The sequence below is a fragment of the Siphateles boraxobius genome, unplaced genomic scaffold, assembly GCF_051911475.1.
Source record: "Siphateles boraxobius isolate OS27281-9 unplaced genomic scaffold, OSU_SipBor_1 65, whole genome shotgun sequence".
Taxonomy (NCBI): Eukaryota; Metazoa; Chordata; class Actinopteri; order Cypriniformes; family Leuciscidae; genus Siphateles; species Siphateles boraxobius.
In genome coordinates, this window is record NW_027509192.1 from 12,748,180 (window position 1) to 12,763,822 (window position 15,643).

A 15,643-nucleotide genomic window follows, 5' to 3' on the forward strand; every position below is an offset into this window, starting at 1 on the left:
AGAAGCAAAATGCATATTACAAACGAGAAATAGCTTACTCCCATATAAATGTATATTATATCAAACTTATAATTATTTTGTTTCATTCTTTGGTGTGCATATGTTTATTTTACATTTTGTTTACTTTTATTTTTATGTGAATTCTCCGTGTCCTAAACAGGCCCAAGACACGACAGAATCAATCTAAAATCACAGCCAGAAGATCGTGTGGGCAGGCTTCTCTGTAAGCGCACTCACTGCATTCAGAATAAAATGGATAGGCTACATTATCAATTGTTAAATCTTACACCATTTTAGCACGATTAAAATACATTCTGAGTGACTGAAACAGTATTTTTTCAATCATAGAATACATTTGTTTGTTCACTATGAGTTGACAGTTTGAACATTGTTGTTTCCTTTACTTTCAAGATTTGTGGTGAATTAGCCTATCAATTGTTGCTTTCAGTAGGCTATGTCTATGATATTCAAACTCACTTCAAAAAATCCCTTTTACATTAAATAAAGCACATAATCAGCACTTGAGATTATCATTGTCATACTTTGTATGTTGTTCCAGACACAACGGCGAAGAAATAGAAACTGTTGAAAATAGATTTATCGCGAATCTCCGCTGTGGATGGTTAGTACATAAAACTCTGATTCCCATGGAAAATATACATTTTCTGGTTAACATGTGACATGGTCAGACATGTGTCTGGTTAGGACACCGTGTATGCTTAGAGCTGTTTCAGAATTTGCATTGATTTCTTATTGTTGTTAAGTCTGTGCATGATCTGTGGACTCTGTCCATTATTTTAGTATGGTGGACTTTTGTCCACACTTTGTTTAGATATAATGATAACTTGGGAATGATGTTGTTGTATGGCCAGAATGAGTCATGCCATACACTAGGTTTTTGTGAAACGCTGCCACTACATGACAAGCTGCTGTGAGCAAGTAAGACATGCTGCTGCTGCTGTATAATATAGCATACATGTATTACCCATAGCATATCTATACAGGTGGAGCTGGGGAAAGTGGAAGGTTTTTGAAAGCATGCTGCAACTGCTACAGCTGGCCTAGTAATTGAAGGTTGAGCAGCGAGCTCATTGGCTACTGATAAATCAGGAGCCAATCAACTGTGCCTTATAGAGGATTATGTGATTGCAAGCAGATTGAGTTTAGCCTGCGCCATCCAGAGTTTCAAGACAAAACTTTGTATTTACAAGTAAAATAAATTATTGTGAATCTGTACATTTCCAAATGAAGAACTCTGCATATTATCTTGAAATGTCTCAAAGAAAATGCCTCACCTTCAGTCCTGGGTTTTTACCCATCCTCAGGCTGCCCATCCACATGTCAGTGAGGAGCATCTGACAGCAGGTGTGCGCTATGAAGTCTCTGTGCTTGGCAGCCACTGCCAGCTTCAGACAGGTGGAGTTACTCCAGTTCTTTAACTCGTAAGTCAACAGTTTCATAGCTAGCTGTTCATCATGTTTGTAGGACTGATCCAGCAACTCATAGGCCAAGGTTCCAAACTCCCTAAAATTGCCAGAAGAATAATTTTACAGTGTATAAAAACTATTTTGCAGTATTTAAGTAACAATACAATTGTTTTGATGTACTGTAACACTGTAAAACTATTTAGGAAAAATAACATTTAGCATTTAACTTAGCATGCATTTAGCAGTTGCACTTGCATGCCTATTGTCAAGATAGTAGTGAACCTAATTACTTGAAACTGAAAGGGACTTTGCATTAACTCACTTGGAGTTGTTATCGAGGTCTTGAGATATGTCATCCACCATCTCACTCTGAGACGACTCGTGAGCCATAGCTTTGAGGAGCTTACAGGCCACCAAAGCTTTAGCCATAGCCTCCTCGCCCCTCTGCCACAGAAACAGAGACATCTTCTGCCGTTTCATCAGCACTGCCCAGACCATCAGCTCATGAAACGGGTAATGGAAGCGACAGACCTCTGGGTCATCCACGTCAATGTCTTCTTCCTCTTCTTTCTTCTTCTTTTGCTTCTTCTTGCCTTTTGACCTGGGCTCATCATCCTAATGAGGTGAGCAGGATATTTATATTAATTAAGATATTGTGTGATCTGTCAGAGAATATAATTAAAATAAGGTCAACTATTTGACGTGTACCTCCATTCCAAGCAGCTTCAAGGCTTTAGGCTACAAATAAAGGGACATTAAGTTATTTAGACTATTTGTACATGATTGAAACATTTACTAATTTTATTAACCTCTACGTCTCACCCTCTTCAGTCCATAAAGATTGTTGTAAAGAGCTCTGAAGTTTTTCCTTGTGTAGTTACAGCGATAGGCTCCGCCCATCAGGTACTCCACAACCAGTCCAATGTCAATCAATGTGATTTGGTAATCCGGTGGGAGATTCCCCTTTGAAATCAAAAGAACAAATGTTATTTCTCCTGAGATGATCGTCATATTCAGTTTACTGGAAATACATGCACAAAATATTATATTTTTACATTTTCTTCAAAAAACATAAGCAGTCGAGTTGAATTAATGAGAATATAAAATTAAAGTCAGATAGCTTTACCTTTTTAACATCTCTCACTACAATATGTAGAGTGTTGGCGGGACCAAGTTTCTGATAAAAACAAACAAAAACAAAACACTCACACACACACCCACCCACACTCAAGCCAAGAGATTGCGTATGATTGAGTAATAATATGAGCAATATTAAAAAATATGACAGCAGGGCTTGCATTCCCCCCCCCGGTGGATTAATGAATTGCTCTCATCCTCTATTGTGCTTCCTTTGTGCTAAGCTTCAAAATTATAATGGTTACGGTGCTTACAGTGTTGTATAACTCCTCTAATCGAGGAATGGTTAGAAAATGGTGAATGTTTACACCATTTTCTATAAGGAGCTTGACGAAATCCACTCTGTCCAGAACCAAAGCATCCATCATGGCCTGCTCGAGGGAGTTCACCTGAAGAGGGCGACAGTGAGCAAGAATTTACAGTGAGGAAAAGCTAAACACACTGAAGCACTAAACTTAAAACTAAGTATGTTGTATATGTGAGATTATCTAGTTTGGTAATGGTGGACTATAAACCCTGTTTCAAATGTCTCACTTAAGGACCAGTGATTACTGCACATAGTGTACGACAAAATAATGGCATGAAGAATTATCTGTCAAGCAAGCTGCGTGAATGTAATTTGATTCATGACTCTTATGAGCCACTTCTGTTTAGTGAATCAAAAACCTACAGCACAAACAGTGAAGTCTGATTCCCAATAAAATTACTCTGATTATGATCTGGTTCTTTTAATGAATTGGTAACCTCAGCTGTGTCCGAAATAATCGCATACTTCCCTAATATAGTCGACAAAAAACAGTATGTGACAAGTACCTACTCAAGAGAGTATGCGATTTCAGACGCATCCAAAGACTCAAGAACTCTGGAGTTACTGGATTGAATCAGTCTGACAAATCCTTCATTTCAAGTTATGTGTACTTAATGTTCACGAGGAAACCCAGCAAGAGTTCATATAAAAATGGGTTATAATGAATTATATTATATTATATACAAAATACTTTAATGATGGTGCAGAGGGACCACATGCACGGTCTTACCCAGTTGAGTAGTTCTAACTTTCTGGGGTCAGTTTCCTCTGGTTGTTCTGGTTTGGCTTTGCCTCCTTTGCCCTTTTTCCCTCTGGCCTTTCCTTTGTTTCGTTGAGTTGCTCCTTTCTGCTTTTCTCGAGATGGTGCTGTGCTGGTGGATATGCTAGCAAGGGCACTCGCAGGCTATGAAAACATTTTACAACTTAAGTAAAGTCTCTGGGAAAAAATGATTGTCTTATTTCTTGGGTATATTTTGAAAAGTCCCATATTTCACTCACTGGTAGGTTGTGCCCATACACAAAGATTTGGTTGCGTGCTATATCAACTCTATTCCAAGCCAGAGCCAAGCTCAGCTGATCTGGGGCTGATGCGTTTGTTCCTGAATTACAATGAACACAATTGAGCTCGTTTTTAACCATGGACCAAAATTGTGGTGACATTTTAGAAGGTCTGCATTCTCACAATACCTTTCAGTAATGCAGTGAGGATAGCCATTTCAATGTCATCTTGTCCCTCAGCGCCCATTCGAAAGACTGTTATCTACACATAACAAGTTAAATGGGGCAGCAAAACTAACACTTGACACTTTTTAATACCTTTATTTTGGGCAAGGATGTGAGATCATTCAGAATTACGGTGATGAAAATGAATGGAAGATCTGTTTTCATGGATGAATGTATGGCTTAATTTGATCAGAATTAAGTATTAACTCTGCATAACTTCATAGCTCTCAAATTAAGTAATACTGCTTTCCTTGTTTAAGATGTCTCGTATCAAATGCAATTACCCCAGAGCTGCAGTCACATGCACGGTAATATTAAATGTAATCAAGTTGATGTGGATGACTGGCCTTATTTTCAAGACACTCCTGAGTGTTAGCATTCATTGCTAATGAGAAACTTATGGTTGAGTGTGCAGTTAGATTAGTAGGCTATCTCATGGCTACAATGGGTTGCAACACAGAAACCTAAACACTTATTATTTTGAGAATGAATGTATGTCAATTTCATGTTAAATATCTCTGTTTAGGCAGTTAGTAATAGTTAAAAACTATTTTTTACACAAATGGCTTGGGAAAACATTAGCATGCTTGTTTTTATACTAGCATCGGCTAAGCTATCAATAGTCACTTTTAATAGTGTGCTTGAAATGTTTATGTACATTTATTTCCCTAATATCCATATAAACCAAAGGTTTTATGTATGTACATGGACTTGAGCTCTTAACATACATTAGCATCTCATTTTATGTAAAATACTGTTGTAGAAGCCATTAGCCTATCTAATGCCAGACAACGTGATGTGTTATCACTGTAATAAGCAGGAGATGTACAGTGTGGATTAGAGAGAAATGGATCCACCCTCCCCCATCTGCTCATATTCAGGAACAGGGTGAATGAGCATAGCTGGTAAGCAAGAACAGGTGGCACTACACTGATCCTAGTCCAGATGTATAGAGCTACAGATTATCTCCTGTGTCGAGGCAGTATTACTAAATACTTAACACATCACTTACCCCTCAGTTAAAGCTGCAGCGGCACAAATATTACCATTAGCTGAGCTCCCAGGGTGCACTGGGTCACCCTGTATGTGAATGTATAGGTAAATATCTGGTGATTGTGAATTCCGTTCTAACTAATGGACTCAGAAAGCACTTCTTTTCTACCAGATAATGTTGTAAATGACATGCTTGTCATCTGTTAATCACAACGGTCTCATATGTGAAGCAAAATCATTAGTCGCTTCTGATAAGAGTGTCTGCTAAATACTTTACATGTAAATGTAAGGATGTGATGTGATGTGATGTACCTGATTAATACAACTAGGGTGCAGATGAAAATGAACACATGAGACAGACACATGAATAAAAACACATGTCAAAATGAATAATGAATGGGTATGTTTATTGATGAAAGTTTGCACAAAATATTAAAAAAAAATATTCAGTCAATATTTAGTCTGATCTAGCTGGTCTCCCAGCCTGGCAAAACTGGTCTCTCTAGAACAAGCTGAAAATCAATCTAAAACCACAAAACCTGACCAGACTGAGAGACTACCTAAGAGCATCTTAGAGCAACGGTTGTTTTTTTTCATCAAGAAAGAAAATTAATGTGGTTTTGTTTTAATGAATGTTGGTCTACATTTGTTACATGATCTTATGCCATTGTAAATACTTACCAACTCCCTCTTCTTCATGCATTCAATGACCATTAACAGTATCTGCCCTGACTGCATTTTGTTGTAGTTAAAGGTTTTCTGGATGGTGACCATCAGTTGCTCTTTTGCGTCCTCGTTTACCAGTCTGAAAATACAGTTTTGATAATGAACAGATTGGGCAACTGATTCTCAGTGTTCCTATTAATGATGGGTCTGTACAAGAAATTTAAGGGATTTTGTTCAGGTAGCTGGTCATTATTGGAACATAACCCCCTAAAGGCCAATCGGGACCCAGGGTGAAGCAAAAGGGGTCTGATCTTGATTACATCTATGCATCAATTAAATAAATAAAATACTTTTGCGACTGACAAATCAAAATCTGTTTAATAATGATTATTAATACTCACCCTTCAATCTCTGAGTATTTGTGGGCGAAGGAAATAATATCAGAGGCTCGACCACTGCCATCACAAACCACTACAGGCACAGGCGGTTCTTCACGCAGACTTTCCAGGACGATGGAGATGACATTGGGACCCCCCTCCACAATCAGACACACCACTGGCACACCTTGGCCCAATCCTAACACGCATACACACAAAAAAGCAATTCACTTACCTAAATATTTTGATTTTCTTAGTACAGGGATTGTGCACATATCAATATAATACTATTACAAAACATTAGCCTGAATGTTTGAGCCTTTTGGGTATTGTTTTTTAAATCTTATTTCCAATTACTCCAAATGCATGCACATAAAAAATCAAAAAGCCCTTTTGTGATTAACAAAAGGAGTGGTATTTAAAAGTGAGAAATGTGGGGAGTACAATCATTTTAATTTGCTGCTCCCGGGTCTGATCCTAGATCAGCCGATGACGATGTGAGTGGTGACAGCTGAGCCTCCCTTTGCTGTCCCTGCCTTATTACAAGCTCCAGGCATAGGATGACAAAGGGAAACCCACAGGTCACAGACAGCAAACCCTTGATCAAACCTGTAATGGCATGGAGCACATCTCCATTGGTACCTGACCCCATCAATGATAATCAGGATGTATCTTGTGTCATTCAAACCCTTAGCGAGATAACAAATGCACCCTCTTGGAAAATCAGAGGTACATTAGACCCAAAGCAGATAAGATTTGTTGATGCTACTTCACTTACGCGTGTTAATCTTCTGGAGTGAAATGTGTTTCTCCAACTGCCTGCGTAGTTTGACCTCCGCTCCGTATTTCCCACATGTGCCATTATCGGATAGTATAAAGTGCGAGTGGCTATTGTTGAGAACGGCGAGTTTGCTCAGAGGGTTGGAGATGGCCTGGTACGGTTTGTTCACCTGAAGATGAACAAAACATTGCGGATGTCAGTGGACAAGTATGAAGCTTCTGCTATTAGTTGACTTAGCATAACACCTCAGAATAGTAGTTTAAGTTACAAGTTTATGAGCACCATCATGATTCGTATTATATACTGATAGATCATGCTTACATCTTTTCCAATTAAATCCTCTTTGCTCTCCAGGATTCCCCATGGAGCAATGCCTATAGCGCAGACCTTCCATCTGGATTTAGAAGAGTGGTCCTTCAAAGCATCTCCAACGTGCCGGATTACTCCTACATTGTGAGAGTAACGTAAAACAGATTAAGGAAACTCTATTGAGCACATCTGATATCAAACAAATCACTTATCCCAAAGAGAACCAGTTTGAAAATGGACCCAAATGTTGGATGATTTCAACTGTGTGGATTGAGTTCGTACTTGGAGACCAGGAGTGGGCACCTCTGATCCTGTCATGCAGAGTTCATCTCTATCCCCAATTAAACACACCTACTTTTATTTTCTAGTAATCCTGAAGATTTTGGTTAGATTTTTCAGGTATGTTTGACTAGGGATGGAGCTAACCTCTGCAAGACAGTGGCCTGGATTTTAGGCCTGGATTTCCTCGTCCCTGTTGTAGACCATAAATACCCACCGGTGCTTACTCCACCAGTGAAGATCCATGCTCCAGTAGTCACGGCAGCCTTGATCAGGCCTTTCCCAAAGACTTGCTTGAGTTTAGGCTGCAGGTCAAAGTTCTGGAGACCACCATGAACTGATATGAGTAGCGTGGGCAACTCCAGCTGCCAATCCTTCACCATGAGATGCAGCAAGCTGTCCGGCTTAGTATCATGCGACACCCGAATATACTGTAGGAGTATCAGATTATTAAGATTATTAAAATATATTATTAGATTATTACAGATTATTAGAATATTAAGATTAAAAGCAAATTTAACTGTCGTTCTTGTTTATTTTTGAACTATGTTAGCAGGTTCATGAATATTTTCCTGCAATTATGTAACCACAAAATCGGTTTGGTTGGTTACTTAGACTTTGTAAAATTATAAGGTTATTTGTCTGATGTAAAATTCAACTCTCAAGGGGGAATTTATTGAGAGTTTTTTTATTGCCATGCACTTACAGGTAGTTAACAAATAAGTTTTCCATTGAAATACCAGGTGCAAAAGTAGCGCAACTAGTAAGTGAATTCACCCAATAATGTTCAAAATAGATACCATGGCTTTGTTGACAAATCCTCCTCCTTGAAATTCAATGGTGCCATAGGCGTCAGTAGGGTTTGTGTGGGTATGTCTGACCACCGACCATTTTTCTTGAGGAGGGTCCACTTGCACAAGATGGTTCTCTTCTGATGGCTTGTTAGTGACGGTGCCTGCTGCAATGGCCGTGTGTTGAGTCACTAGATAACCACAGGCACACCTGAGGAAAATCACAGCAGAAGTAATGTTGGAGGTTTGTTTTATTGCATGCAACAAGATGTGGCTCAATTAGCTGACATTTCATAATTTAAATAATTTGGTTGGAGGGTACAGTCTATTCTTTCTACGCATATAGACAAACTGTCAGGGCTGTTTCTAAACCGTGGTTGGTGTTGGTACATGCATCAGTGCACATCCTGGCATCCCTCCACCTACAGGAAGTGTGGTGGACTGAACTACACCGATCCCTTCATATTCACCCCTGAAGCATGCCCACACAGTGATCTGTAAAAGGGCTTATGATGTCACACAATCACCCCTCATTACATAAGAGACTAAAAAGCCTCAAAACAAAATGAGTCATGGAGGTAATTTGTCTTGCACAATGGTGTCATTACATGTAGTTGGTTGTGTGTTCATTAGCTCACCGGGTTGGATCCTTGGCTGGAAATATATGGATACATTCTCTTTTGTAAAAGGTTCTCTCAATCCAAGCTTTCTGACACTAGGAAAAAGAAAAAGAAGTAAATATGGTGTAAAATTATCTGAAAATGCGTTAATGTTTCACAATTCAGATTATTAAAATAAAATAATAAAATAAAACACCTTTCTGATCCTCAGAAGCAGAGAATGCGAATAAATAAAGCGGTAGGGTCTTCATATATAGTTTTTAAAGTTTCACAATTATTATGAAATTAAAATAAAATAAATAGTAGTTTGGTTCTAGAAACAATTATACAAGCCCAAACCTTCAACATTACACATATACAGTATTTAATGTACCATCCATTTTAACCATCAGACCTCATATTTCAACATCAATTACAGCAAGAACTGCTTTTAGTCCCTTAAGTTTGCCTAGAGTGAATGGAGTAAATCCTCTTTGGAATGATAATCCTCACAAAAGTTTGAGTGGTACAGTACGTGCAAGCCGTAGATATACAGAAAACATTGAAGAGAAAGAGGAAAATCACAGTACATGGCAAATGCATAAAAATTAAACTATGGACACTTCTTGTGAGATGCATTTGTTCACCATTATCACAGATCAATATGCTTTTAGTAATATACTAGTACATAAATAATGCTGGTCATTTACAGTTCCCATAGTTATAACACTGCAAATCAACTGTTACTTGTGGTCAGGGTGTGTAGATATATCATTGAATGAAAGACCATCCAGAGAGTCTAGGCTGTGGCCTGTTTTGCTTGCAATTATTAGTGCATAGCAAATTAGAGTTCAAATCCTGTTCCAGACCAGAGATATTCATCTCTTTTTTTCTGTTCTGTGCCATGGAACCCACCAACATTTTTAGCTTTCACAAAAGACCATGTCAGATTTTGCTGTGCCAGCTTTGTGATTGTCTTCCTGCGCTGGACGAAAATAACCTTCGGTTCAAAGCAATATCTGTCTTGGCTTTTGTCGTTGGTTCAGCCCTTATTAAGACGAAAACTTTTTGAGGCAAATCTCCTCCGAAAAATCAGTCACAGGACAGTAGCCAAGAAAGACAGAACATGTTAGAAACCCACCAAACCACGACTTTCCATTGCAAAATTAAAACTGTTTAAAAAAAATACATTGTTAACAAAGATGTTTTTTGGAAACTGCTAATTGCTGTTGCAGGGAGAAAACAAGAAAAGATTGGTAAATTATTGTCAAGTTTTAATTTTCACTACTACAATCTTGTAAACCCAGTCCTGATCATTCCTATCCCATCCTCACAGTAGCATCAGTAGACCATGGGTTCCTTCTGGTAACCTAGCGTTAGCTAGAAGGGGTCCTACCTGTGGAGCATCTAGTCGACATTAAGAAGGTGCCAACGGGAAACTTTCTGCATCCATGTCCCTCCTGGAGCTCTGCTGGCGAGGCGTGCTCTTTCCCAGAGAGCCAGCGCTCAATGAATCCCACAGAACATGAAACTTCATCACTTTATGAGGGGCTGTTCATATGATAAGCATGTGAGCAGGCTCTTTGTTTGGGGCATGTCCCATGACTCCAGTTCAAGGTAATCCTTTTGGGAGTCCCATGACCCCTCTCTCCTTGCCCACAGGGTATTTTCATCCCTCGCTGGAGCAAAGCACAACAAATCTACTTTGATAGCTTCACAAGCCCCATGAAACGCACTCCTTAAGCTCAGAAAACCTTTTGCGACGGCTTTTCTACCTCAAACACTTTCACAAGTTGATGAGAGTCAGGTTTGTATCTAGAAATGGACAGGAATGGGAACTCACCAAAGCTTTTCATTTGAAAGTGTCACCCTCCTCCGACCACTTTGATTTCAAGCCCAATTTGCATAATTGAGAGAATTGGGCTTTCTTTTGAAAAGAGGCCTAGTTAAGACATGACAGGACTCCAGTTGGGGGCAAGGTCATCCAACACTAATTGTTTTTAATCTCTATTTTCACCAACCATATTGTGGAGGGAAAATAGTTCTGACGGAATAACAATCACGTCTAAGCATTGATGACTCTACTTACTTTATTCGTTTAGTGAATAATCTTTTATACAAAAGAAGATACGTTTTTAACCACCAACCATAGTGAGGAACACTACTCAGTAGAAGATGTTTCATCTGTTGCTTTAAGAAGATCTCATATTAAAATATTAATAATACATTGTGAGTTAAAGTAGTGGTTTGGTTTTATGAAGCGATCAGTAGTTGATAAAAGAATATCAGTAAATCATTCTAAGGTGGTTTTGGCTGGTGTTTAGCTGGTCTACTAGCATGACCAGCTTAAAAATGCCCTCAAAACAGACCAGTCTGACCAATTTGGCCATGCAGGGAGATTATTTAATGACATTGGGCTGGTTAAATGCATGTTATTTAGCAGGGTTGCTTGGTCAACCATTGCAAACATGGGGAGATAACACCCAAAATGAAGATGTCCATTTAGCCCTTCATGGGTCAAATAAAAGTGCTGAGATCATTGGTTTAAAGTGCTTTTCAATGGGTTCTTTCCTCAACCATCTCACTCTTTCAGCAGTTTGATGCTGTCCTCAAAACGCACGTGGACTTCTGGTAATTAAAGCTCTTGAAGACAAAGGGCTCTTGCCACTGCAGTAGTTCAGCAAGTATGACGCACTTATTTCGGCATGTTTAAACTCATTATCCCCAGCAATTAAAACTCAAATCTGCTGAGCGCTCATCAGCTTTGTTAGAGTTTTCCTCCGAAAATGGACAAAAGCTCTCTGGAAGGAAAAACCTGATTTTCTTCCTCAAATTAACAAGGCCTATAGCAAACCTGGCAACAATCAACACCATTGAGTCTTTCCACATAGTCAGACATCTCGCACATTGTTGCTGAACTAAAAAGGCATTTGTTCATAAATAGGATTGCAGCTGCGATTTGTGAAAGCTGAAAAGGGGAAATCAGATTAAAAGTTTATGCAAAACTTTCCCACAGTTTGTGGTCAAGTCTGCATTTTCACATTGTAAAGGCAAAACCCACAAAGACATGGTAAATAAATGCATACTTTCTAAAATTTGATATTGCATAGCCTGTTAACACACTTCATGCATTGTTTGAGTTTCTTCAAAACCAGACACTGAGGATCACATGAGAGGGCAACAGTCCCATTCCTTAGAACTAATGAGCAGTGTGGGATTTGATTTGTGCTCACAGTTCAACTCACAACTTTGTAAAAAAAACAAATTCTATCTATCTATCTATCTATCTATCTATCTATCTATCTATCTATCTATCTATCTATCTATCTATCTATCTATCTATCTATCTATCTATCTATCTATCTATCTATATGAACATCTAGCAAGACAAAGACAAAGACCTATCGGTCTTTGTGGATGGGTGTTCATCCTCTAAATCAGTCTTGACCTGTGGAGTTACCTATTTACGCAAAATGACAGCCATAGTTTGAGTGCTTTAATCTCTTTTTTGTCAGGTATTAAAGCATGGTTGTCCCCAAATTTCTTAAATCTCAAGGAGAGTGAGAAAAAACGCAAAACCTCTGTCTGAGAAGGCTTATAAGAGTTAAATGGGCTAGTCTAAGTTTCATTTATGTGTTTATTTGGCATTTTACTGTCATACTGTTGTACGTACTGTACACCATGGTCAACTACTGTTGTTTTATTGTGCTTTATAAATAAATTGAGATTGAGATCTTGCTTGTAAAGAACTCTTTACATAATTTTAAGATCTTAAATGGAAAAGCAATATTTTTTTTGTTTGCCATAATTTGTTCTGATGGTTGCCAATGCAGTGTTATTGAGGTTATACCAAGTTCGAAGACAATGGTCTGTAGAGTTCTGGGCAAGTTTAACATGCTTAACCTTTTTAAAACAGTACTTTCCCCCTCTTACTCTGCCTCTAAAAAGACTCATTGTCTCTGTGGGTTTGAAAATCCAGTTAGCCATCATCACATGAGACCAACATGTCACTGATTAGCCTTGGGGTTTCTTAGTCATAAGACACAATTTTTAGACAACTATGTTTGTGTGAGTTTTTTTTCTCTGTCTGGGAGGGGGGAAGGGACAGAGACAGAAAAGAAAAATTATTGTACATTTTTGGAGGATGCATGGAAATGTCAAAGGTGGTGTTTAAATAACCATATCCTTAGACTGGACACAACCCCTTAAAAACTTTCTGCATGTGTCTATTTGCATGTGCTGTCATCTTTTCCCAATTATTTTAGTTTTTACTATGTGAAATTTGTTTTTATTAGCAGTATTACATTTATTCACTAATCACACATTCATAAACATTCACAGGAATTTGATTTGTGTATTCTGACTCATTTACCCTCTATTGGAAGATACGGAGTAGATTTTACTTTGACAACTCCTACATGTTTTACATGAGTCCAAAATATGCCTCTTGGCATTGGCACAAGAGTCTACCGCTGTAAAGATATATTCGATTCCTTCTGAAGGCTATATTTTCAGCGTAAATCACATTAAATTGGACATTTGAAAGTAGAGAGTTAAAGTGCTTAATCTTGCCTAGCTGCTGGTACTCATACTGGGCATTATGGGGGATTAGAGGAGCATCAAACCACAGAGGTGCCGCTCATTCTGGTGCTGCTGGAGAAAGTTACGTTGCTTGTTCGGGCTTAGTGCCCTTTTGGTTTCTCTTGCGATCGTTAAGATTAGGATGTGGATTAGTAAGAGATTTAAAAGATGCAAATCTGTTTTATATAATGTATCTCTAACTTCATGTTTCGCAGCATAGCAACAAGTTAAATTTGCTTTTTAGCTTCATGGGAGCAGCCGTGGTTAGTGGTGCAACTTTAGAGATAATCTGCAAGTTTTAAAGAGGGAAATACGTTTTTTAAATGTACAAATTATTTTTTCACATTATCCCTTTGCATAATATATCATATCATATTATATATAAATTATTATTATACATTTTATTTAAAGGTGGCTTACATGACATTCAAGGACACCTCACAAACACAATAAAACAAATCAACATTAAACAACAAACTATCATTATTAAAGCCAGACTGGACAAAAGCATCAAAGCAATCACATAAAAGCCTGCCTAAAAAGATGTGTCTTAAGGCAAGATTTAATAACAAGAAGACTTTCACTGTTTCACAAGTCCTGTGGCAACAAGTTCCATTAATAAGTTCCATGACTAAAGCTGCTAAAGGCTCGGAACCGTAGAGGCCGTGCAAGTTTGAGGGAAAACAAGAGTGAGTGCAGAAGATGATCTTAAAGTACGAGTAGGTGTGTAGATATGAAGAAGGTCAGATAACTATAAAGGAGCAAGATTACTTGTAAGCAAAAAGAAGGATTTTAAAACCAATACAATATTTAACCGGGAGCCAATGCAAGTGTTGTAATATAGGTGTAATGTGTTCAGTTAGAGGAGTTCTGCAAATAATACAAGCAGCTGAATTCTGTACTAGCTGGAGTTTGTAGAGCTTTTAGTTTTGGTCCAGATTCGTTTTTTAACCAACAAGAAGAATTTCAGTTTTACTGCTGTTAAGTTTAACAAGATTTGATGTAAACCTCTCTTTAATCTCAGCTATACAATCTGAGAAGATAGATGGAGGAAAAGTAGAGGTAGGTTTGGAGGACAGGTAAAGTTTGGTATTATTGGCATAGTAGTGGAATTTAATGCCACATTTCCTAAAATATTACCAAGGAGTAGAAGATTAATAATAAATAAAAGAGGACCCAAAACAGACCCCTGTGGACCAGTATTGATGTATGAAGGCTTTGATCTAAACTGCTTCAACTGTACAAATGGAGTATGAATATAATATGATAATACTTTACCAAGCCTCAATACAAATTCAAAAACAAGTTAAGAAGCATATGCACAGAAATAATAACAAGCAGAATGATTCTACATCTAAGTCAAAAAGGAATGTCATGAAAAGAATTGTAAACAATTTGTAGCCCAAGCTGATTGGACTGTCTTCTACACTCTGCCCCAATCTTACAAGCTGATTGGACTGTCTTCTACACTCTGCCCCAATCTTACAAGCTGATTGGATTGTCTTCTACACTCTGCCCCAATATTACAAGCTGATTGGACGAAGACCAATAGTTTATAAATAGTTTAAGTTTTAGTGTTTAGTTTTAGTTATTGTAGTACTTGAAAATGTATTTTTATGGTTTTAGTTTTAGTTAATGATAAGAATCCTGCTGTGAATACCTGGTTCAGTATCATGTCACATACTCCTGACTTCACTTATAAAGAAAAACATACTTTCACTCTTTTCAATCACCTCTAGATCATTAAATCATATAATAGGATATAGCCCTAAACATTCCTACAACCAGTGGACACTCTTACCTTCTGTGACCCTGATGGTGTGCGTTTGATGGAGGCCCGTGTGATGGATCCACTGGCTCTCCGGCCGCCCCGCTCCATGTGTCCGGTTCACGATTCACCTCAAAGACTCATGACCATGTCGGACCCTATAAGACCCTCTTTTGCTCTGTCTCTAAAGCAGTCCCAACACTAGCAGTGTAAACGCTCATCTCCTGATGTTCACTCTTTGGGTTCTCCCGCCCTTAACTGACAAGACAGAAAGATGCAGATGAGGATAAAACATCTCTCGATGACACGCTTGACACATAGACCCCGTTTCCTCCGCTTGACAGCCTTTAATCAGGATTAATGCAGCCAGCTCTTGGGAGCTTGCGACTTTAATGGGGGAGAGA

The 15,643-nt window shown here is 38.3% G+C and overlaps 1 protein-coding gene across 2 annotated transcripts in view; it reads right to left on the reverse strand.

Annotated features, from left to right (window-relative positions):
• trpm1b (transient receptor potential cation channel, subfamily M, member 1b) overlaps window positions 1–15,643 on the reverse strand; it is a 39,331-nt gene that overhangs the window by 5,241 nt on the left and 18,447 nt on the right. The window contains exons 2-18 of one of the 2 annotated variants that reach the window (XM_077211072.1): window positions 15,273–15,497; window positions 8,930–9,006; window positions 8,301–8,502; window positions 7,718–7,931; window positions 7,234–7,358; window positions 6,910–7,081; window positions 6,156–6,330; window positions 5,770–5,893; window positions 4,060–4,132; window positions 3,871–3,971; window positions 3,602–3,775; window positions 2,819–2,953; window positions 2,554–2,604; window positions 2,250–2,390; window positions 2,136–2,165; window positions 1,750–2,042; window positions 1,296–1,524 (exon numbers count right to left, since the gene is read on the reverse strand). In XM_077211072.1, coding sequence (XP_077067187.1) covers window positions 1,296–1,524; window positions 1,750–2,042; window positions 2,136–2,165; window positions 2,250–2,390; window positions 2,554–2,604; window positions 2,819–2,953; window positions 3,602–3,775; window positions 3,871–3,971; window positions 4,060–4,132; window positions 5,770–5,893; window positions 6,156–6,330; window positions 6,910–7,081; window positions 7,234–7,358; window positions 7,718–7,931; window positions 8,301–8,502; window positions 8,930–9,006; window positions 15,273–15,350 — 2,394 coding nt within the window. In that variant the 5' untranslated portion in view covers window positions 15,351–15,497. Of the gene's footprint in view, window positions 1–1,295; window positions 1,525–1,749; window positions 2,043–2,135; window positions 2,166–2,249; window positions 2,391–2,553; window positions 2,605–2,818; window positions 2,954–3,601; window positions 3,776–3,870; window positions 3,972–4,059; window positions 4,133–5,478; window positions 5,894–6,155; window positions 6,331–6,909; window positions 7,082–7,233; window positions 7,359–7,717; window positions 7,932–8,300; window positions 8,503–8,929; window positions 9,007–10,286; window positions 10,492–15,272; window positions 15,498–15,643 lie in introns of those variants that run through there. The other variant, XM_077211073.1, reaches the window with a different exon arrangement.